At 44.3% G+C, this 24,821-nt stretch overlaps 1 protein-coding gene across 5 annotated transcripts in view; it reads left to right on the plus strand.

Annotated features, from left to right (window-relative positions):
* Window positions 1-24,115, plus strand: part of YIPF1 (Yip1 domain family member 1) — a 39,781-nt gene extending 15,666 nt beyond the window's left edge. For 4 of the 5 annotated variants that reach the window (XR_748979.2, XR_748981.2, XR_748982.2 and 1 more), the window contains 6 exons: window positions 4,462-4,578; window positions 9,132-9,298; window positions 9,670-9,852; window positions 16,812-16,909; window positions 20,491-20,541; window positions 23,568-24,115. Coding sequence is in view for 1 of the 5 variants with exons in the window: in XM_010372336.2 (XP_010370638.2) it covers window positions 4,462-4,578; window positions 9,132-9,298; window positions 9,670-9,852; window positions 16,812-16,901 (557 nt within the window). In the remaining 4 variants the exon portion in view is untranslated. The remainder of the gene's footprint in view (window positions 1-4,461; window positions 4,579-9,131; window positions 9,299-9,669; window positions 9,853-16,811; window positions 16,910-20,490; window positions 20,542-23,567) is intronic. The other variant, XM_010372336.2, reaches the window with a different exon arrangement.
* Window positions 24,116-24,821: the final 706 nt, after the last annotated feature.

A 24,821-nucleotide genomic window follows, 5' to 3' on the forward strand; every position in this document is an offset into this window, starting at 1 on the left:
CATACTTTTTTGTTTTTTGGGACAGGGTCTTGCTCTGTTGCCCAGGCTGGAGTATAGTGGAACGATAATGGCTCACCGCAGCCTCAAAATCCTGGGGTCAAGCCATCCTCCCCAACCTCATCTTCATGAGTAGCTGGGACTACAGCCATGTGCCACCATGCCTGGCTAATGTTTGTATTTTTTGTAGAGACAGGGTCTCACTATGTTGCCCAGGCTGGCCTCAAACTCCTGGCCTCAAGCAGTCCTCCTGCCTCACCCTCCCAAAGTGCTGACCTTACAGGCATGAGCCACTGCACCAAGCCAGGAGTGACACATGCTAAGTCAGATTACATGAACATTGATATTAAGTGTGGTCAAGGATATGGAGCAGTGGAAACTTTTGGATGGTGGGTATGTAACTGGTGGGCAGGTAACTGGTACACAAATTGGAGCAGTTTGAAGATGCTCATACCCTATAATTCAGCAGTTTCACTCCTAGGTAGATAATTTTAGAGGAATTCACATATATATGGGACAACATATAGAAGAATATTATTAACTGTAGCAGTATTGCTTGTAATAGCAAATATTTAGAAACAACCGAGATATCCATCAGCAGGAGAATGGATACATTATACTACTGTATTCATACATGGAATTCTGTAGCTTTAAAAAATGAACGAGAGCTAAAAGCATAAATATAGATAAATCTCAGCACAATGATTTTAAAAAGCATGTTGTGGAAGGATATAAATAGTATGACACCATTAAAAATATTTCGTTTTTTTAATACAGATAAATCTCAGCACAATGATTTAAAAAAGCATGTTGTAGAAGGATATAAATAGTATGACACCATTAAAATATATATATATATTTTTTTTGAGATGGAGTCTCACTCTGGTACCCAGGCTGGAGTGGCAAAAGTGCAATCTTGGCTCACTGCAACCTCCGCCTCCTGGGTTCAAGTGATTCTCCTGCCTCAGCCTTCCCGAGTAGCTGGGACTACAGGCATGGGCCACCACACCCTGCTAATTTTTGTATTTTTAGTAGAGACGAAGTTTTGCCATGTTGTTCAGGCTGATCTCGAACTCCTGACCTCAAATGATTTGCCTGCTTCGGCCTCCCAAAGTGCTGGGATTGTAGGTGTGAACCACCACGGCTGGCCTAAAAATATTTACATGATAGGTAACCAGTGTTTGTGTTATTCTTTGTGCTTTTCTGTATGTTAGAAATAATTCATAATATTAAAATGCATAATATGAAATTTTAATTATAAATACAACCTAAATTAAGACTCTCTCCCACCCCCAGCCCATAATAAGAGTAGGAATTTGGCAAGAAACAGGGAGAAGGCAGTATGAAGCAACATGGCGGGTCCTGGGATGAGTGGGTGTCGTATGTCTCTGGAGTCTAGCCTTCCACTGGGGGTAGCTGGAGAAGTTACAGAGCCCAGATCCTGGGGCCTTTTATATCAGCCTCAGGAATTAGGATTTTGTCCTTAAGCAGTGGAGGTTCACTGAAGAGTTGCAAACGGGGAGAGGGATGATAATAGGAGAGGGACAAAAATGCTGAGGGTTGGGAAGGTTTTCTTGCTTGTGTCCAAGGATGAGCATTGGGCCACATAGAGGTAGTGGGTGCGCAGGTGTTGGACCTTTCAGGCCACCTGAAAATACTGTTTCTCCAACTGTTCCTGTGCCAGAGTTGTTAGGTAACTTAGAGCATGGGGCAGCTAGAGAATGCTAGACAAGTCTTCAAATTAGTATAAATATATTCCCATACCAGCCTGCCTTTAAAAAAATTAATTAATTAATATTTTAGTGACAGGGTTTCATCATGTTGCCCAGGCTGGTCTTGAACTCCTGAGCTCAAGTGATCTGCCTGCCTCGGCCTCCCAAAGTGCTGGGATTATAGGTGTGAGCTAGGTGTGAGCCACTGCATTCTCCCCCATCCCCATCATTTTTTTTTGAGATGAGGTGTTGCTGTGTTGCCAAGGCTGGAGTGCAGTAGCTATTCAGAGGCGTGATCATAGCTCCCTGCTGCCTCAAACTCATAGTCTCAAGTGACCCTCTCACCTCAGTGTCCTGAGTAGCTGGGACTACAGGCTTATGCCACCAGGCCCAGTTCACAGGCTTCCTGTTGCCCTCAAGATAAATTCCTAACTCAACAGGGCTTCTAAGACCCCTCATGATCTGACTCTGGCCCATCTCTTCAATCTCTGGCTACTCCTGACCTGAAACTTGGCCTCAAACTGTTACCTCTTACTTCAGAGTCTCTGCTCCTGCTGTTCCCTCTTCCTGGACCTCTCTTCAGTCCTCACTTGTTGAACTCCTGTTCTTCTTTAGATCCCAGCTTACACATACCTTTCTCTAGGTTTTGCACCCTCCCTATCTGCTCCCATAGGCACCCTGTACTACCCTCTGAGATTAGATATTTTATTGACTGTCTCCCCGGAGTGCATGGATGCACTAGAGGCAGTGACTGTGTCTCTGTTGCACATCATCGTGTCCCCAGTAGAGGGTAGTGGGTACTTAGTAAATAATGACTGAGAGTACATGATATTCTTGGTTTTCTAGTTATATGGGTATCGTAAGTTAGTATTTTGGCCACTTGTGGTCATATGCTTGGATGGTCTCAGCTCATCTATAACACATGGTCAGTTTTATTCATTCATTCAATAAAGCTTTTTGGCTATAGGGGTTTTGTGGTTTTGTTTTTTTTTTTTTTTTTTTTTTTTGAGACGGAGTCTCGCTCTGTTGCCCGGCCTGGAGTGCAGTGGCCAGATCTCAGCTCACTGCAAGCTCTGCCTCCCGGGTTTACGCCATTCTCCTGCCTCAGCCTCCCGAGTAGCTGGGACTACAGGCGCCCGCCACCTCGCCCGGCTAGTTTTTTGTATTTTTTAGTAGAGACGGGGTTTCACCATGTTAGCCAGGATGGTCTCGATCTCCTGACCTCGTGATCTGCCTGTCTCGGCCTCCCAAAGTGCTGGGATTACAGGCTTGAGCCACCGTGCCCGGCCCTTTTTTTTTTTTTTTTTTTTTTTTTGCCACTCTTATGTGTGGGCACTCAGAATAACACTGTGAAATTTAGTCCTTGGCTACAGCAGAGAGCTTTCAGTCTAGTGAGTAAAGGGGCAGTTTGTGGAGAGCTGATATTGGTGACTTTTTTGAAGCATCCCTTTTGATTGCTTATGTTCCTTTTCCCACATTCAGAAGCCAGTGCTTGGCTTTGAAAAGTACTAATCTGTTTCTGCTAGTCATGTCCCCTATGACAGTAATGTTCATAATTTTGTGACGTGTCAGGGTACCTGAAATTATCCCAAAGGGTGTTGCAAAATATTAGTGAAATTGAAAAATGAAATTTATGCAATTTGTTAAAATCTCTCAATCTAAAGGTTGTATTTGTTCCACATAGTACTTTTTCTAGATGGGGAGAGACAAGGATAGTGTTCGTGAAATCATGCAAATAATGAAAGAGATTTGCAAAACATGGTCCACTCATCTGCTCAGTAGTATATCTTAAAACCATTAAAAAAGAATAAGCTGATTTTTATGAATAGCTGTGATAGACTCTCCAGGCTATATTAAGGTGAAAACAGCAGGGTACACAGGAGGACACGTATGTATCTTATCTGTATAAAATGTGCACATACACACATATGCATTTGCTTATATACATGAGTGGAATATTCCTGGCAGTTTTCATCAGAAACAGGTTACTTTGGTGAGCTTTAGGGAGGGACGATACAGAGCCAGGGCACAGAGAGGGAGTGGATCTTGCTGTTCTCCATATTCTCTTTGTACCTTTTGAAACACTGGACCATATACATGTATTACTTTTTAAAAATTTTTTATTTTAATTTTTGTGGGTACATAGTAGGTGTATATAGTGCATTGTATTATTTTTTCATTAAAAAAAAGAAAAAGCCTTAAGCATACACACACACACACACACATACACACACTCACACTCAACACAACCGTGGTGAACTGGTAGGTTTAATCGACTCTGCCCTCATGTGTTCTGCTTGCCCTGCTCTTTCTGTATGCTGCAGAAGCTCTGTCTGATTTAACTTCTTTTTCTGTGATGCTAACATTTGGCACTTAGATAAGGGAAGTAATCTTTACTTCATGTATTCTGGTGGAAGGCTTAACAAAAAGCCTGTGAATTTTTCTTTGTTGGTGGTGATCCTCCAATGAAAGAAGCTATACACAAATCAGTGTCTTCATTCACCTAATTGTGGAAGGCATTTTGGCCTTTGGATTGGAATACCAACCCCCCACCTTCTTTAAGGCAGCTAATTACTGAGTTGTGGTTGACCTTTGAAAAAAGAAAATTTCCTTTAAGCAAGTGTTGATCCCATCTAGAAAATTCATTTTCTTTTGCTAACATGAATACAAGAGGAAGATAAGAAATTCTGTAAGAATGTAAAAGGCTTGTGCTTCATTTTCTTGTTTCTGAATTTTCTGGTTTCCTTTGCAGGCCCCTTTTGGATATGTGCCACGTTGGTCTTTGCCATAGCAATTAGTGGGAATCTTTCCAACTTCTTGATCCATCTGGGAGAGAAGACATACCATTATGTGCCCGAATTCCGAAAAGGTCGGTGAATAGCTTGACTCATTTGGAATGCTGTGAGTTTCTGGCTTTGAGTTCTTTTTACCCCCTGAGCTCCTGGGCCCCATCTCTAGGTGCTGTAGCCCTGCTTTTGTGTTTTAGGGTTCAATGTATCTACTCAAATGTGTAGATGAGCTTACCACCCATCTATATAAATCCACATAATCTTTTTCTTCTTACAGTGATAAAATATATGTTACATAAAATTTACCATTTAAATGTGTAACTCAGTGGCATTAAATACATTCACAATGTTATGAGTCCACATAATCTTTGGGAAAGCTATAAATCAAGGCCCAATAGCAACTGCAATTTATTCCCCCCCCCCTTTTTTTGAGATAGTATCTCACTTCATTGTCTGGGCTGGAATGCAGTGGCGTAATCACTGCTCACTGCAGCCTCCACCTCCCTAGGCTCAGGTAATCCTAGCACCTCAGCCTCCTGAGTAGCTGGGATCATGCAACACTATACCTGGTTAGTTTTTCCATTTTTTATAGAGACAGGTCTCCCTATGTTGCCCAGGCTGATCTCAAACTCTTGGGCTCAAGTGATTCTCCCGTCTTGGCCTCCCAAGGTGCTAGGTAGGATTACAGGTGTGAGCCACCACACTTGACCACAATTGGAATATATTCTAAGACAAGGGTACAGAATAAGTTAAAGGTGTGCATGAAGGTCTCCTGTGTGGCATTATTTGTATTATCCACATTTTGGAGACAATGGAAACATTGTTTTAAGTTGTGATGGCTCAGCTAGCTGGGGTCATCTACAATTGCCAATCAGAAAGCACCTAGAGCAATGTGGAAAATTCATAACTTATTCTAAACTGGTGCCTATTCTGTTAGCAACTTTGTCGAAGAGAAATCTGGGTTGGGCATGGTTGCCCATGCCTGTAATCCCAGCACTTTTGGAGGCCAAGGTGGGAGGATTGCTTGAGCTGAGGAGTTTGAGATCAGCCTGGGCAACATGGTGAGACCTTGTCTCTAAAACCCAAAACTAAAAAAAAGTTACCGGGTATGGTGATGCATGCCTATAGTTCCAGCTACTCAGGAGGCTGAGTTTCGAGGATCACTTGAGCCCAGAGATTGAGGCTGCAGTGAGCTGTGATTATACCACTGCACTCCAGCCTGGGTGACAGAGCGAGTCACTGTCTCAAAAAAAAAAAAGAAAAAAGACACCTGGTGCGGTGGCTCACGCCTGCAATCCCAGCACTTTGGGAGGCTGAGGTGAGTGGATCACAAGGTCAGGAGTTCGAGACCACTCTGATCAACATGGTGAAACCCCCTTTCTACTAAAAATACAAAAATTATCTGGCACAGTGGCACGTGCGTGTAATCCCAGCTACTCAGGAGACTGAGGCAGGAGAATCAGTTGAACCCGGGAGGCGGAGGTTGCAGTTAGCCGAGATCACACCACTGCACTCCAGCCTGGGCAACAGAGAGAGAGACTCTGCTTCAAAAAAAAAAAAAAAAAAGGAAAAAAAAAGGGAGAGAGGTCTGTAAATGATCAAAGACTGGAAGGGAAAATGCAGAAATGAATGTGTCCAGGGATGGGCTTGTGAATGACATTCTTGTTTTAAAACGTCCTTTCTTGTGTCGGTATTGATACTTAAAAGAAAAAACAAAACAGCTTTTAGAGACCTGCAGGTGACAGCTGCCCCCAAATGAGGGGGTTTGGCTTTGTCGGAGATTGACCTGTACCACTTTCTCGGTTCCCTGGCTCCCTCCCTGCCTGCTCTGCTGTCAGGAGGCTGTAAGTAGCCTGGATAAGAGCATTAGTTCTGGAACTAGACTGCTAGCTTCAGTTCCAGCTCCACCACTCACTAGTTTCTACTCTGTTGGGCAAGCTATTTCATCTGTCTTAGCCTCAGGTTCTTCATTGGTGAAATGGAAATAATAATATTTATCTTACAGGACTATTGTGAGAATAAAGAGTTAATATATATGAAAAGCTTAGAATAGTGGTTTGTACCAAAAAGAGTTCAATAAACATTACCTATTACTACACACACACACACACACACACACGCACGCACACAAATATGTACACATGTATTCATTCAATCCCATTATTTATCCAGTAACCTTGGTTTGAGTTTAACTCAATAAATGTTAACCATGAGATAGAACCCTGCCTTCAACTAGTCCAATGTATGTGCATAGAAAGATATGTATTTGCCTGTGTGTCTGTGTGTATGAGTGTGTGAGAGAGAGAGGTGTGAGAGAGAGGTGAGAGGGAGGGAGGGAGGGAGAGAGAGAGAGAGAGAGAGGGAGAGAGAGAGAGAGAGAGAGAGAGAGAGAGAGAGAGAGAAAGAATGTATCCTTTCTTCTTTTCTTACCCTCTACCTTCCATGCCCACTTTCCCTTCTTGTCCATCATGGAGTCAGACTTGGATTCAATCCAACTCTATCAAATAACCTTGATTTGAGTTTAACTCAGTAAATATTAACCATGAGATGTAGATCCTGCCTTCAAGTAGTTCAGTGGTTAGAAAGCTAGTAAATGACTATTGCTGTAAACAGTTTACAGCAATAGAGCAATAATATGTTTACAATGTAAACATATTAACCTCTATATCAGAGATAAGTGTAGGTATATTGACATAGAAGAAGGAGTGACCCACTTTGCCTGGGGATCTGGAAACTCAGGAGAGTCTTTATCTGTTCTTATCCTCTTTGACTGGGCATCCCAGTATCAGGAAGTGATGTGATGTATATACTGGTAAAGTGGTCATTGACCCTATCAATAAACATTTTTCCATTTCATGTAAAAAGTATGAGTCACATCTGAGATGAGATCCTGCTTCTACCAACTTGTTAATTATGTGACCTTGACCAAACAACTTAGCTTCTCTGACCCCTTTTCCTCATCTCTAAAATGACGATATAGATTGTATGAAATAAATGTAGCTGCATATTAGTTAACAAAATAAACACTAATTCTTGATTGAGCATTTATTATCGATCACTCTTCTACTTAGAACAGTTCTTACCTGCTTTTATTCATTGAATTCTCCTATTAATCTTAGAAGGTAGTATATTATTTTTCTTCCCATTTTATAGATGAGGAAACTGAGACAGGAAGGCTAAGTAACTTACCCCCAGAGTTACTTTTCCTAGGACTAGAACCCATGGAGTCTGCATACAGAGTCTGTGCCCTTGACCATTATTCTACATTGCCTCTCAAAAAAGCACCGAGTGTAATACCTGATGCCCAGTAGTTGATCAGTAAGTGACAGCTATAGCCATGGGAGTAATTCCCTCCTCTTCCCTTAGTTATCCAAGAAAAAGGCAGTATATCAGCAGAATTACATTTGGCCTAATGAGGCAATTCCCAGTGTGAAAAAACTGTTCTGGGAGCTCAAACAGTTTTGGGCATTCATGTCTTAACCAGAGTCTGACTATAATTGTTAGGGGTGCCTTTGTTTTTGCCGAGATGCATTAGGTGAATTACCTGCTGATTTCATATAGCAAGGGCTGATGCCATGGCTTACCCATAACTTTATGACCCTCCACTCCAGAAGAGGGAAAGGGAATCCTCCAGGGCATGCTGCTACTAGAGGAAGAGGAGAGATGTACATGGATATGCAGAATGTTGCTGTTCTGAGGAGCCACTCGATAGCATTTTTTTTTTTTTAAGAGACAGAGTCTCGCTCTGTTGCCCCAGCTGGAGTACAGTAGTGCGATCTCAGCTCACTGCAAGCTCCGCCTACCAGGTTCACACCATTCTCCTGCCTCAGTCTCCCGAGTAACTGGGACTACAGGCACCCGCAACCATGCCCAGCTAATTTTTGTATTTTTAGTAGAGACTGGGTTTCACGGTGTTAGCCAGGATGGTCTTGATCTCCTGACCTTGTGATCCGCCCACCTCGGCCTCCCAAAGTGCTGGGATTATAGGCATGAGCCACCACGCCTGGCTCTATTCAGTAGCATTTTTGCCACAGTGGCAGAATTATTTGTTTAAGGAAGAAAGTAAAACTAGAGAATATTTCAAGCAGTTAATCAGTGAGCTACATCTCCCAATTTCAGAGACAGAGGAACTCTAGAGAGCATGCAGAGTGAGTTAATCTCCACCCAGGGCTTTTTAATACATTTGCTAAAGGAGTCAGTGTCAGCTCTTGTTATACCAAGGAAGAGAACGTGTTCTTCCAAGGGGATAGTCGGTTTTTATTTGATTGAAATATCTCCTATATATAAACATTTGCAGTGTGGCCCTCTGAACTATTTCAGTTACATAGTTCAACTGTTTAATAATATTAGTTGTTAGTTATTAAATGAATTATAAAAACCATATAAGGGACTATTGTTCCTCACCACAAAGACGAATGGTAAAGGTTCATTAATTCAACAAACATTTCTAAAGTGCCTACTGTGTGTTAGGTATTGTGTCAAGCTCAGGGATTACAGACCAGTAAGACATGATTCCATGGTCCAGTGAAGTCGATTGACATGTTAGGATTTAAGTACAATAAGGTGTTGGAAGTGCTCTGATAGTCTACTAAAGGCATGATGGAGATTGAAACTTGTGTCCTGTCATCCTCAGTGTCCATAGCAGCTACCATCATCTATGCCTATGCTTGGCTGGTTCCTCTAGCACTCTGGGGTTTCCTCATGTGGAGAAACGGCAAAGTTATGAACATCGTCTCCTATTCATTTCTGGAGATTGTGTGTGTCTATGGATATTCCCTCTTCATTTATATCCCCACCGCAGTAAGTACCACACTTAGGGAGCAGATTCTGAGTGATGCCCTGTTCTTGGTGGAAACTTCAACCAAGAATTTGACCTAACATCATTATTTCCAGTGTAACACTCATGTGCTCCTGAAAAATCTCCTTTTAAGTTAGTTCAGCATGAAAGGGGTCTGGGGAGCCAAGTGCCTTCACTGGATCTTGGGCCCTTTGTTATAAAAGTATATGCCTCGGTCTACATGCTGGTGGTGTTCCTCCAGCCTGTACTGAAAAATCAGGGTGGCAGTGGGGGCCCAGCTGCCAATTGGCTCAGGGGCCTTTGTAAACATATGTGCCTGGAATGAACGAATGCCTCCCAAGAACTCTCCCCTCCTCCTTTTCTCTTCTTTCAGATACTGTGGATTATCCCCCAGAAAGCTGTTCGTTGGATTCTAGTCATGATTGCCCTGGGCATCTCAGGATCTGTCTTGGCAATGACATTTTGGCCAGCTGTTCGTGAGGATAACCGACGAGTTGCATTGGCCACAATTGTGACAATTGTGTTGCTTCATATGCTGCTTTCTGTGGGCTGCTTGGTATGAGTTCATTCCTATATTCTTTTGGTGTGTTTTATATCCAAATGCTAAAAGACCTCAAACTGTTAGACACAACAGTTCTTTTAAAATTGACTCCATGGGCTGGGCACATTGGCTTACGCCTGTAATCCCAATATTTTGGGAGGCCCAAGTGGGTGGATCTCTTGAGCTCAGGAGCTTGAGACCAGTCTGGGCAACATGACGAAACCCCGTCTCTACTAAAAATACAAAAATTAGCTGGGCGTCGTGGCTTAAGCGATCCTCCCACCTCAGCCTCGCAAGTAGCTGGTACTTGGGAGGCTGGGGTGGGAGGATCGCTTGAGCCCAGGAGGTGGAGGTTGCAGTGAGCTGAGATCACGCCACTGCACTCTGGCCTGGGTGACCGAGAGACCCTGTCTCAAAAAAAAAAAAAAAAAAAAAAAAATTGATTCTGTGAAATAAAATTTCATTTTAAGTAGACTCACCTACATGGGAAGTGGTGAAATTATGAGAATTTGGCTTTAGTCTTTGGTTTTGCCTAATTTCAGTAATCTGATTCGAATTTGGGGTCTGACCAGAGGAAATAGAGGTGGATGAGTGTCTATATACATTTGTTCCTCAGTATTGGGGTTGTAGGGGTGTGGTTGGTTCCAGGACCCTCTATGGATACCAAAGTATGGATGCTCAAGTTCCCTATATAAAAATGGTGTACACACATCCTCCTATGTGCTTTACATCATTTCCAGATTACTCATAATACCTAGTGCAATGTAAATGTTATGTAAATAGTTATTATACTGTTTTTTAAAATGTGTGTTATTTTTATTGTCATATTGGGTTTTTTTACATATATATATATATATATATATATATATATTTTTTTTTTTTTTTTTTTTGAGACGGAGTCTCACTCTGTTGCCCAGGCTGAAGTGCAGTGGCACGATCTCGGCTCACTGCAAGCTCCGCCTCCCGGGTTCACGCCATTCTCCTGCCTCAGCCCCCCGAGTAGCTGGGACTACAGGCGCCCGCCACCTCGCCCGGCTAATTTTTTTGTATTTTTAGTAGAGACGGGGTTTCACCATGTTAGCCAGGATGGTCTCAATCTCCTGACCTCGTGATCTGCCCGCCTCGGCCTCCCAAAGTGCTGGGATTACAGGCGTGAGCCACCGCGCCCGGCCTACTTATATATTTTTAAAGAATATTTTTCGGCCGGGCGCGGTGGCTCAAGCCTGTAATCCCAGCACTTTGGGAGGCCGAGACGGGTGGATCATGAGGTCAGGAGATCGAGACCATCCTGGCTAGCACGGTGAAACCCCGTCTCTACTAAAAAAATACAGAAGGCTAGCCGGGCGAGGTGGCGGGCGCCTGTAGTCCCGGCCACTCGGGAGGCTGAGGCAGGAGAATGGCGTAAACCCGGGAGGCGGAGCTTGCAGTGAGCTGAGATTCGGCCACTGCACTCCAGCCTGGGCGACAGAGCAAGACTCCGTCTCAAAAAAAAAAAAAAAAAAAAAAAAAAAAAAGAATATTTTTCATCATGGTTGGTTGAGCCTGAGGATGCCGAGCCTGTGGATGTGGAGGGCTGACTATATAGGGTTAGGGAGCTGGGGTGGGGGATTCTGTTTTTGGATGCCTTTGCTGATTTTCCGCACATACCTAGAAAGATTTTTGAAATTTAAAGTTTTATTTAAATGTAGAAAGTTTAAAGTTTAAATTTAAAGGTAGAAATTAAAAGTTTTAAATTTAAAGGTAGAAAGCTTGAAAATGAAGTCAGATATGGGAAAGTGGAGTTACTTTTAAGGTGAACAACATTTAAAACAGTGTTTGGGTTCATATGTAGATGTCTTTTTAGGGAGAGCATGTGCTTTTGAGTCAGATAAGCACAGATTGAAGACTAGCTCTATCACTCACTGGTTGTGTGAACTTGGAGATGTTACTGTTCCTCTCTGAATCTTAATTTCTTAATCTGTGGCATGGGTATATTTCCTGCCACAAGATTGTTCTGAGCATCAAATAAAATGATATCTGTAAAGCACTTAACATGGAACTTGTCCTATAAATGCCCATAAATTAGGTCCCTTTCCTTTGATCCTAAGGAGACATGGTTCTGTGTCTTCTGTATACATTGTACACAAAATTTGCTGTCCATGGCCTTAACAAGCCCTGTTGCAGGTTTAAAAAAAAAAAAAAATCCAAGTCCAAGAATGTTGAGGTCCCTAATGAAGGAAATGACATGGCCATGGGAAGGTGTCTTATAGCACTTAGAAAATGGTCCACATGGGAGGTTTCCAAACCCTTGGTCACGTTTTGCAATTTTAGGAGTAAATGTTTCTTTGGCATCATTTGATCTTTAACATTTTTGTGTAGATAACCTGTCTCATTAAATGCATCAGTGAGATCCCAATGCTTTATCATTAAACAAGTTTCATAAAAAGTGCCTAGTTGTGAAACACAAACCTAGTTTACATGCACTTTACATGTGTGTAAGCTTTAAACCCTTGAGGTGGGCCTGTTGGTTTGACTCATGGCAGAATGACACTATTCATTTCTGGCACTTGGAATCTCTGAGTTGATCACTTAAAATGCTGCCGTGATTCTTCTGGAACTTTTCTGTCTGCTGAAGAACATCCTTTTCATTGTGACCAGCTCTCACTGGCATCTCTCGTCCCTCACTGGCATCTCCCGTCTCTCTTCTGAAGTTCTTCCCCTCATGTACATGGCTGAGAAGTTGGTGAGGAGAAGGAGGCAGGAGAGGAAGCATTGCCTTTCTCATTTCTCTAAGGAATAGGAGCAGGGCAGGTTGAGCAGTGGGGCAGGGAGGTATTATGGTTATTATTAAGAACCCATTTCAGGCCAGACTTGGTGGCTCACGCCCATAATCCCAGCACTTTGGGAGGAAGTCGCAGGCAGATTGCTTGAGCTCAGGAGTTTGAGACCAGCTGGGCAACATGGTTAAACCCTGTCTTTACCAAAAATATAAAAAAATCAGCCAGGTATGGTGGCATGTGCTTGTAGTCTCAGCTACCAGGGAGGCTGAGATGTGAGAATCGCTTGAGCCCAGGAGGTGGAGGTTGCAGTGAACTGAGATTGCGCCACTGCACCCCAGCCTGGGTGACACAGCGAGACTTCATTTCAAAAAAAAACCAAAAAACAAAAAACAAAAAAAGAACCCATTTCATCTAGTACCTATGGCAGGACTTTTTACCTCCTGTGCCTATTGCTGCGTTTTGGGCCAGATGGCGCTGAACCCAGGATTTACCTGCCCATCTCGCTACTTAGAAACTTTCTGAAAGAGAGTGTAATTCTGAAGCAGGGGGTGCCCTGGACTGAGAGGTGCTCAGCGCTGCAAACATAGGCAACAGACTTGCTTCTCAGAACCTTGGTTTCCTCATCTGTGAAAGGGATTGTTGTTTTCATGGGGTTTTGTGAGATGCCGTGAGCTGGCTGTGAAAGCCCTCCACATACTGTGAAGTGTTCCTCAGATGCAAAGTCATTAAAGGAGCCTGTGTTGTCAGACGCGGCCAGGCCAGTATGCTGCTTATTCCTCCACAGCACCCAAGTGAGAGTGGTCCAGGGCCAGTATGCTGCTTATTCCTCCATAGTACCCAAGTGAGAGTGGTCCAAGGTCCCACAACTAGTACTGGGGCCAAAGCTGAAGTCTCCCACTCTTAATGACAGACGGGGTACCGTTTTCAAGCTTGATGTGGCCTTGACTGACCTTCTCTCAAAGTGCTGGGATCAGCTGAACCGCGCCCGGCCCAGTCTCCCTTTAAACATACCATGCTACGACACCTTATGAGAAAGCAGTGGAGATGAGGAGGCAGGAGAAGAGGCTGTTCAGTCTGTAAGGGACTCAGGAGCAGGACGGGTTGGACTGTGGAGCAGGGAGGTCCTTGTGGGGTACAGGGCCTCTTCCTGGAGAGGAAGGCACAATTTTCTCCTTCTGGAGGAAGGGAACCATCCTGTGGTCAGGTGTCTAGCCAGGGGCCCACTGTGCCTGGGTTTTGTTCTCCACAGTGACCAGCCCCTCCTTTTTCTTCTGGAGGCATTGTTTCCTGCAGAAGGACTGAGCCAGAAGTTAGGAAACTTGGGTTCCAGTCCCAGCTCCACTACCGCCTGCTTGGGTGATTTCCCTTCTCTGGATTCCTGCCTCCTCACTTAGAAACAGGGGCCAATCGTGCATGCCATGGCAACGTCTTTACTGTTGCAAGGATTGAATGATATATGCAGCATGGAAAATATGATGAGTCATGTAAATGGAAGACATTATTGTTAAGGCAGAGAGAGGAACTGGCAGGGGAGTTATTTGAGCTGAGGGGCACCGGCTGAACCAGACAGCTTGGCTTTCTCACTCTCCCCTGGGGAACACAGATTGGTGTTTTTGCCTTAGTGCAATGAAGCATGTAACAGCCCCACACCTGCCAGGGGCCCCTCGGTGATTGCACATGTAAATGATGTCTAAGTTATACCAGAACACACCTGGCAGGGATGACTAAGGAAGCACCTAGAGGCTGCACCCTTGGTGTATGTTGGGAGATGTATAAGCCTAAGTTTGAGGTGATTACTGCTGGCTTTTGCAGGGAACTGTGCCCTGCCCCTACTCACAGAGAGCCTGCTGATTCAGCTTCGAGGTCTCCACGGTGCCTAGATCTGGACTGGACATAGACTAGGCAACAAATTGCAGGACGTGGTGGAGAATTAGAAGAGCACAGACTATGGAGATGGACTCGACTAGATTGAAATCCTAGCTCAGACACATAGTTGTCTAGCCTTGGGAAAATTCCATCTCTTTGAGCCTCAGCTTTCTCATCTTTAAAAGGGATAAAATGGCCTGTTACAGCATTTTTTGAGCAGATTAATGATCAAGTATGTGTTTGGTGCACAGTAGGCATTCCCCAAATGATGGCTGTGATTATTATTAAGCATTTGTGGAATTAATGAATCATAGAATTCAAGATTGTTCAAAGAATGGTCCTAAGAGATCATCTTTTCTTTTTTGAGTCAGGGTTTCCCTCTGTCACCCAGGCTGGAGTGCAGCAGTGTGATCTAGGGTTACTGCAACCTCCGCCTCCTGGGCTCAAGCATTTCTTGTCCCTCAGCCTCCTGAGTAGCTGGGATGACAGGCATGTGCCACCACGCCTGGCTAATTTTTGTATTTTTAGTAGAGGTGGGCTTTTGCCATGTTGGCCGGGCTGGTCTTGAACTCCTGGCCTCAAATGATCCACCTTCCTTGGCCCCCCAAAATGGTGGGATTATAGGTGTGAGCCACCACATCCAGCTGAGATAGAGGAAGGAAGGAAGGAAGGAGGAAGGAGGAAGAAGGAAGGGGAAGGAAAGAAAGAAGGAAGGAAGGGAAAGAAAGAAAGAAAAGAACAGAAAGAAGAACAGAAAGACAAAAAGGAATAAGGAAAAGTCCTTCACTTCCTTCCTTCCTTCCTTCCTTCCTTCCTTCCCTGGCTTCTCTCTCTTTCTCTCCCTCTCTCTTTCTCTCTTTTCCTCTCTCTTTCTACCACACCCAATCTCTCTCTCTCTCTCTCTCTCTCGAGCCACCACGCCCAGCCCCAAGATCATCTTTTCTAATCCTTAAATTTTATAGATCAGAAAGCTGAGGCCGAAGTGAGTGGAGCAACTTGTCCAAAGTCACAGTGTGAGATAATAGCAGAGCCAGGTGTAGAACCTGGGCGTCTTTGCTCATTCTGTCTTACAAGGGTGTCCTGCGGTAACCTGGAAGAAAGACTTTGTTCCTGCATCCTGGGGGCTTGTGGCACAGTGCACCTGTGGGAGAACTGGAGGAGCCCAGCACTAGCACTGCGGCCCTATCCCCCACTTAAGTTAAGGACTCTTCTTTTCTTGCCTCAGAAAACAGCTGCTGGAAGGGTTCCTAGGGAGGAAGCCTCTTAAAAGTAATAAAGTTGCTCTGGGAATGGGGCAAACTAGAGGGAGTCTGCAGAGAAAGGCATCATCTGGAAACTTTTCAGAAAGTTAACATGGAATAGCAACAGATTGGGTAGAGCTCCAGCATGTTGTGTTGGTGCCCCCTTCTGGCTGATAGAGAGCAGAGCTGGTGAAAGATGGTTGTTGGCTTTCTCACAGTGTACCTTCCTAAGGGCACTGACCCCAAGGTGGTGTCATGAATATTCAGTGGGCCTTGATATAGTAACAAATTCACCTTTCCTTTGAACAACCAGTATTCAAGGGTAGTGAGATTGGTATTTTCCTGGGCTCAAGTTAGACTTTGCTCAAGTTAGGCTTCTCTAGACCTTGAGATGGGTGGAAAGATTCTCCTTATGTCTTCCCTCCTCCACCTCCTTCAGACTTTTGACAGCTAAGTTGTAGATGGTGAGTGGAAGCACTTAGCAAACCTTTCGTTTCCCAGCTGAAAAATTTTTAGGGAAAGCATGCCTAGCACTTTCTTTTCAAGGTCTTTGCAGAAAGCCAACTAACTAGTTTAGCAGCAAGCTAATGTAGTTCAGTTCATTCGGTATTGATTGGTTACCTAGTATGCCAGGCCCTGTGCAGGGGTGCTGGTGACACAAACATGAAGAAGGATACAGCCTTTGCCCTGGAGGAAAGACTTATAATGTAGTGATTAAGAGCTTGTGCTTTGGAGTCAGACAGACCTAGCTTTGAGTTATGGCTTCACCACTCATTAGCCATGTTCACCTGATCAAATGACAGTCTCTCTGAGTCTTAGTTTCTTTATCTGTCTAATGAGGATAATCCTAACAACCTCATTGGGTTATTAAGAGTAAGTTATGTAATATAGTAAGTGCTCAATACATGGTAGTTAAATTTTTAAAAGTACTCACAATTTAGTGAGACAAACGTAAACAGAGATGGTTGTAGTTTAGTGTGATGACAAATATGGTAGGAAGAACTTAGGGGCCGTGAGAGCCCAGAAGTGCTGTTAGCATGGACTCTAAAAAAATACTTACGCAGACCATTGTCTTTTTAACTCCCTGCTGGGTCTTTGTTTCCCACAGGCATACTTTTTTGATGCACCAGAGATGGACCATCTCCCAACAACTACAGCTACTCCGAACCAAACAGTTGCTGCAGCCAAGTCCAGCTAATGAGGAAAGTAAGAGATTCTATTTTTATTTTGCTGTGTGGTGCCATAAAACATGGGCAGGTTTATCAATTCTATTACTGTTAGCTTTAAGCACAGAGGGCCAGACCCTTTTATCCTTCTGCCAGTTCAGTGTGGGTTTGTGCATGTGCATGTCTGTGTTTCTGTGTTCCTCTTATTGAAGGCCTCTATTTTGAAATCCACATGATACTGGCTTTATAGAGTTGGATAACATGAGCTGTTAGGTTCTTCTGTAAGAGGAGCTCCTGCCTTTGGTCCCAGCAGAGGGGACTCTCTTCTCCTCCCTGAACCCTTTCCTATAGCACAATATGGGTTTGTTCCATTTTATAACAATCCTGGTGATTTTTTTCTTTTTCTTTATTTTATTTTCTTTTTTTTTGAGACAGAGTTTCGCTCTTGTTGCCCAGGCTGGAGTGCAATGGCATGATCTCAGCTCACTGCAGCCTCCATCTCCTGGGTTCAAGTGATTCTCTTGCCTCAGCCTCCTGAGTAGCTGAGATTACAGGCGCGTGCCACTAGCACCTGGCTAATTTTTATATTTTTAGTAGAGATGGGATTTCACCATGTTGGCCAGGCTGGTCTTGAACGCCTGACCTCAGGTGATCCACCTGCCTTTGCCCCCCAAAGTGCTGGGATTACAGGTATGAGCCACCATGCCTGGCCATTTGTCTGGTCCTATCATTTATCTGGTGATCCCATTACACTTTGTATTAAGCATCACTCTCATGGTGCTTGAAACACTAATGGCTGACTAATCATGTGTCCGTCTGCCTATTCATTCATTTGTTCAGCTATTTATTCATTCATTTGTCCACTATATACTACGGTGTCTCCCCAGTTAGACTGAGCTCCACAAGAACAAGGAATGGTGTTACTCTATATCTTCATTGCCTACCACATAACCTAGTATATAGAGGGCACTCAGTAAATGTTTGTGGCAAGTATAAATGAAGCCACACTCTGCACATGATCTTGCTGCAGGCCAAGAACCTTTACTTTGCTTTATAATCACAGACTGTCCTTTCTGCCCAAGCTGCTCTCTCCCAGAGCCATGAGATATGTGCGAAAACCAGGGGCTTAGAATTAAATAAAATTACAATTTAATCCCAGGCCGGCTGTGGTGGCCTGTAATCCCAGCACTCTGGGAGGCCAAGGCAAGCAAATCACTTGAGCTCAGGAGTTTGAGACCAACCTGGGCAATATAGCAAAATCCCATTTCTACAAACAATACAGAAAATTAGCTGGTCTTGGTGGCATGCTCCTGTAGTCCCAGCTAGTTGGGAGGCTAGGGTTGGAGGATCACTTGAGCCTGGGAGATGGAGGTTAAAGTGAGCTGTGATTGCTCCACTGCACTCTAGCCTGGGTGATAGAGAGAGAACCTGTCTCTAATAATAATAATGATAAATCCCAGCCCTACTATGTACTAGCAATGTGCCTCGGGTAAGGAGCTTACTCTCTTTGAGCCTCAGCTAACTTGTCTTTGAAATAAGAATGACACAACCTATATAAGATTGTAGTGAAGATTGGAGATCATTTTTATAAAAGCTCCTGGCACATGGTTAAGGTGCTCAGCAATAAAATCAAAGCTACTGCCCCTCTCAGAGTGCGTCAGTAGTTTGTGTTCGGTGGCTCCCACTGACTTTACCTTGATCCTTTTTTCCTTTTGTAAAACAAACGGGGATTTTCCCTCTTAGTTGAGGAATCCAGGTTGTAGGCCCTGCAGGTTGACTAGATATGACTGATCAAATGCTTCCAGTTCCTTGATGGTAAGACAGTCACCCTGGCCAGTAGAATGACTGGGGAACTATTGTAAAATGTCATAGTCTACCACTTTCGCCTCTTTCTCTCTTCTCATGGGTATGCGATGTTAGAATCAAAGAAGGTCAGGCTGGGCACTGTGGCTCACACCTGTAATCTCAGCACTTTGGGAGGCTGAGGTGGGTGGATCACGAGGTCAGGAGATCGAGACCACGATGAAACCCCGTCTCTACTAAAAATACAAAAAAAATGGGCCAGGCACGGTGGCTGAAGCCTGTAATCCCAGCACTTTGGGAGGCCAAGACGGGCGGATCACGAGGTCAGGAGATCCAGACCAGGGGAAGAGGATAACACGATGTGGACTCACATCACTGAGAACAAGACAATTCGAGCCCAGCTGGAGAGGGACAGAGGTAGAGAACACAATGGCAACAGTTTCCTGGGTCTCTCTTTTGGCCCAAAGTACCTGACATCGCCATGTTGAGGGTCTCTCTCAACCTGCCCCTGAGCTAGGACTTAAGTTACTTCATTTCATTTTGGTTGTAAAGGCCTTCAGAGAGTCGGAGCAGCATCTGAGAAGAGCCTGGCCCTCAGGGCCCTTGAAGACTTCACAGACTGGTGTACACAGATTTGACACCTCTGTGCTTTGCTCAGCTCTATAACTTGGGTGTTAGTGCCTCCATTTGGGTGTCAAGTCTCCAAATGAGAGAGTGATTAACAGCTTCTTTGCAACCTCCCTGGCAGAAGCATCAATTGCTTTGCTGATAGAGAGACTGTCCAGAGCCCTGAATGCTGCTGATTTATGAGCTGGCTGTGCCTTCTACTGTCATCTCTGGACTCCCAGCTTTCACTGAAAAATAAAGGCTTCTAATCTCACCAGTAACCTACCTTCCCTATGTAAATCTGTGTATTGGAAAACTTAGCTTAGGGCACATTCCCAGGAGAGCATTGGAAGGCTTAGGTTAGAACACATTCCAGGCAGAACCCCTCTCTCCCTGGAACCTCAGGATCGTAGGGGAGCTTCCAGTTACAGTCATGCATTGCTTAATGACGGGATACATTTGGAGACATGCATCATTAGGCAATTTCATCATTGTGCAAATATCATAGAATATACTTAAACCTAGATGGTATAGCCTACAACAGACTTATATGGGATAGCCTGTTGCTCCTAGGCTACAAACCTGTGTGGCATGTTACTATACTGGATACTGCAGGCAGTTGTAACACAATCGTAAGTATTTGTGTATCTAAACATAGAAAAGGTACAGTAAAAATACGATGTGATCTTATGGGACCACCATTGTATATGTGGTCTGTTGTCAACTGAAACATCATTATGCAGTGTGGGACTGTACTTGTAATCAGCATGCTACTCCTACATAAGTTACTGAAATAATATAAAGAATATCTGGCTTCCATCCTTCCTTCTTCATTAACTTTTCACCTAAGGGCAGTGCTATGTCTTCTCTGAGCCAAGACCCTGGTAGAGCCTGGAAACTGCACCTGGGAAGCCCTGCTTTGGCTTGAGGGATGGAGTATCTGAAAGGCAGCATCCAGATTGGGGCGAGCTTTCCAGGGGCACTGACAGGTGGGGCTGCGCAGAGGAGGGCCATCAGCAGATAATCATATCACAGTGTGATCAGGGCTTTAATTAATGATGCAGAGAGGGCTTCCGGAGAGTCCTGTGTCATTAAACCCTCCTGACTGGATACACAGGGTTTGTATGCTGATATCTTTTCAGTCGCTCACGTTGTCAGGGGTGTTCATTTCACAAGCCTTGTCTACTTGGCAATTTCCTGTTTATTTTTCAGGACTCTCTTCAGATACCCTCTGCTTGCTGAAGTTTTTCTTGACTTCTCCAGGTAGTATTACTTATTTTCTTTTCTGTGCTCTTCTACAGCTCTCGTATGTTCTTTTATTATGGCAGTTTGCTTATTCACTCTAACTTCATAGACTGAGAGTTCCTTGAGGGCAGAGCTTTATTTACCAATATAGCCTCCTAGCAGCCAGCAGACACTCGGAGAAAGCTTCATTTGAACAAGTTGTTAGGCCTATCATATAGCATCAAAACTTTCCTGGGTTTATGTGGCAGGTTACTTGGGAAATATTTACTTGTTCATTCATTGAAATTCTACTCTGTGCTGGTGAACGATGGAGATCGGTCCTTACACTCCCAGATTCTATACTCCAGTTTTACATCTCATGCGCCACACAGACTAGAAGGCCCTTTTACATTAAAGAGAGAATCATGAGTATAGGAACTTCTGATTGAAACATCCCAGATCAGACAGTGGTGACATTGGAAGGCTTGGCTGCAGGGCTGAGCCAAGGAAAGGGACAGAGAATGCCCGTGCCATAGTGCAGCCACCCAAGATGGGAGCCAAAAGTGGTCAAGAGTCAGGTCTTAGGCCAAGAGGTGGTAGAGGCAATCTTCAAGAGATAAGGAAGTGCTGGCTGATGGTGACATTGGGGACCAAGTTTGGCACAAAGGGCAATAGCATCTTACTTTTCTCCTTCTGGCCTAAGTGCCAAGAATTCCCAACGTCTTTGCTTCCGGCCCTCCATTAAAAGTTGGCAGCAGGAGAAGGAAATTTCTTTTTTCTTTTCTTTTTTTCAGACAGTCTCACTCTGTTGCCCAAGCTGGAGGACAGTGGTGCATTCTTGGCTCACTGCAACCTCCACCTCCCAGGTTCAAGTGATTCTCATACCTCAGCCTCCCGAGTAGCTGGGATTACAGGAATGCATCATCATGCCTGGCTAATTTTTTTGTATTTTTGGTAGAGATGGAATTTTGCCATGTTGGCCAGGCTGGCCTCTAACTCCTGGCCTCAAGTGATCTGCCTGCCTCGGCCTCCCAAAGTGCTAGGATTACAGACATGAGTCCCCATGCCTGCCTGAGAAGGGAATTTTCTAGTCTTCAAATTCTTCCCTAGTTTTGACATTAATTTGGAATAGACAGCCAGAAAGATGAGAGAAAAACCGAGTATATATCTATGAAAATAAAATCTTGAGTGCTTGCTCTGTGGGCCCGTTTGTCCCTACCGTTACTTAGCATTTCAGAACCCAAGTTGATGGTTACTAAAAGGCTGATCAGGGCTTTAGGTTCTTTCATGCCTGCAAATTACAGTGTCTGACCTTCTCCAGCCACCTTTCACAGATATTTCGTTAGCAATGTTTCTCTTTTCTTGAGCCAGTAGACTTGGGCATGCCCTTGCCTCAGCCTCACCTTCGTGGTATCATCAAACGCTGACGTCTGAATGTGGTATTGCCCTGTTGATGTCTCTAGGAAGGCCTAGCTCATTCTCCCAAGTGGAAGGCTATGCATTAGGAACTTATTCTCCAACATATTCCTTAGTCTCCCCTGGATTTAACTCTCTCTCTGGCCCCTCTTTCCAAGTTTCTGTCTCTTGCAAATCCCCAGCTAGGTATTCCAACAGTTGCCTATAATTCATTACATTCCAAGCTGTACTCATCCCCCACTACATCCAGATCCTCCTCATATTTTTCTGTCTCAGGGAATGGCACCATCATTTATATTGTCCCTGACTGCAGAGTAGGTTAGATTCTTTATTACACCCTCGCCTGGCAAGTTAAGATTGTAATTAAGGCTGGGCATGGTGGCTCACGCCTGTAATCCCAGCACTTTGGGAGGCTGAGGCGGGCAGATCATGAAGACAGGAGATCGAGACCATCCTGGCTAACACAGTGAAACCCCATCTCTACTAAAAATACAAAAAGTTAGCCGGGTGTGGTGGCGGGCGCCCGTAGTACCAGCTACTCGGAACGCTGAGGCAGGAGAATGGCTGAACCTGGGAGGCGGAGCTTGCAGCGAGCCGAGATCACGTGACTGCCCTCCAGCCTGGGCAACAGAGCGAGACTCTGTCTCAAAAAAAAAAAATTGTAATTAAATAAATAATATTTTCTATATTTGTTTGCCTGCCCTGTTGCTTCTCTTGGTAGACTGGTTCCTCGACAGTTGGGACCATGTCTGTCTTGTTCATCACCATACCCAGTACCTGGCACATGGGTCCTCAATATTTGTTGGGTTAATTAAGAAATCCATCCAGTCACCCAAGGTAGAAACCTCAGCATCAAAGTAGATTGTAGATTCCCCCCACTCACCTTCCACATAGTATCAGTCAGCAAGACTTGTCTTTTCTACCTCTGAAGTATTTCTTGTCTCTGTCCTGTCATTACCATACCTAGCCTTCAGGACCGATCACTTCATATTTGAACTGTAGCAGTAACATGATGGCTTTCTCCACATCTTTTCTTTTTCTCCTTCCAGTTCATCCTACACACAGCCACAGGGGTCTCTGAAAATTTATAATTCTGACCACGCCTTTGACTATGTCACTTCCCTACTTAGAAACTTTTTTTTTGGCCCCCTATTGCCCAAAGAACAAAATTGAAACCCCCTGTATTGCCACAGTCTATCCCTGATTTATTTGTCCTGCCTCATATCCTGCCATTATCTCCTGTATAACCTTACATTTCAACTACCATGGTTTTCCAGGTCCCAGATCTTTAAGTCCCTCCATATCCACTCTTATCTTTTCTCCTCTAGTGCTGAACACAGTGCTGTCACGGAGAAGAGAGAGAGAGAAGGATGGGCAAAGGTAGCTTTGGGATCTGGCTTGGAGAGAGTCACTGGGTTTCCAAGGAAATAGAAGAAAACTTTTTAAAGCATCATCTTTCTTCCAACAGTAAGCTCTACTTTGAGCATCAAAATCAGACTCAAGGCTCAAGATTTGGGGAACTGGTGGCAGCAGACTGCTCTGGTACTGGAGTTATACCTCTAAACATACATGAATATCCCTTTATACAATGTGGCTCTTTCCTTTTGTGGGGATTCTTTATCTTGAAAGTTTCCTGTTTTGTTTTTCAGTTCTCTTTTGTTTTTTGGAGCATGGTTCTTTGGGAAGTGGCATCCACTGCAGGAAAGCAGAATGAGCAGAACCAGCAAAACTGATGGAGTGGCAGGAGTGGCACAAACTCCCAGTGTCTGGATGGTGCCATACTGGTGCCTAATCATCCGTTTAACAAGCAGAAATTAAATGTTGCTCAGCACATGTGTCTTTCAGCTCTTCTTTTTCACCCATGGATGGTCATTGTGAGCATGCGCTGATTGGACCGAAATGCCGGGGAATGGGTTAGGCATGCTCAGTGCCGTCCCTTTGCCACCCACAGTCAAATGACATGCTTCACTGTGGTACCTTAATACCCGAAACAGACCCATGCTAAATTCTGATGTCCTCTCTCTGAATTATGTACAGACTACCTGGGGGATCCTCTTCTCTCCGAATGCTAGCCATCCTGAAGTAACCAAACAGTAGAAACTTTGGTGGAGATTAACCGGGAGTTTGAAAATTTGTCTTTGGTAACCTGATACTGGACAGCTGAACTGAATGGTTGCAAAATAAATACCTCACATGATGTCTGTGACTGCATTTTGTGACTTTGACCTTAAGTTTTTCCTTGATGGTTTGTCTGTACTGGAGGCTGCTGGGAATCGGATTGAATGTGCTCGGTGTTATGATGTGTGGGTTAAAACGGGACATCTGAATGTTTCCTCCTATAAGAATGGAGTATCAGTTTTAAAGAACACATTTGGCCAGAAGTTGTTGCTCATGCCTGTAATCCTAGCACTTTGGGAGGCTAAGGTGGGTGGATTGCTTGAGCCCAAGAGTTGAGACCAGCCTGGGCAACATGGTGAAACCCAGTCTCTACAAAAAAAAAAATACAAAAAATTAGCTGGGCATAGTGGCGCATGCCTGTAGTCCCAGCTACTCGAGAGGCTAAGGTGGGAGGTTTGCCAAGGTGATGTTAAGCATCCTTGAGAGGCTGAGCCTGGAGGTTGAGGCTGCAGTGAGCCACTCCAGCCTAGGTGACAAAGTGAGACCTTTTCTTAAAAAAAAAAAAAACACACCTCATTTACATCCCATTTTGACAAAGTTCAGAAAACTCTCCTAGGGCACTTTGAGTACCTGGCACTTTGACTTCTTGGCTAGTGTGCATTAAAGAGAGAAACCAGTGACACTGCAAAGATAGCTTTAACATACTTTTTGTTCAAAATGTATATGATCTGGGAGGCTGAGCTTCTGATGGTCAGGATTGCTGATCCCCTACTGTTTCTGTTGTT

The sequence above is a fragment of the Rhinopithecus roxellana genome, chromosome 12 (assembly GCF_007565055.1).
Source record: "Rhinopithecus roxellana isolate Shanxi Qingling chromosome 12, ASM756505v1, whole genome shotgun sequence".
Lineage (NCBI taxonomy): Eukaryota > Metazoa > Chordata > Mammalia > Primates > Cercopithecidae > Rhinopithecus > Rhinopithecus roxellana.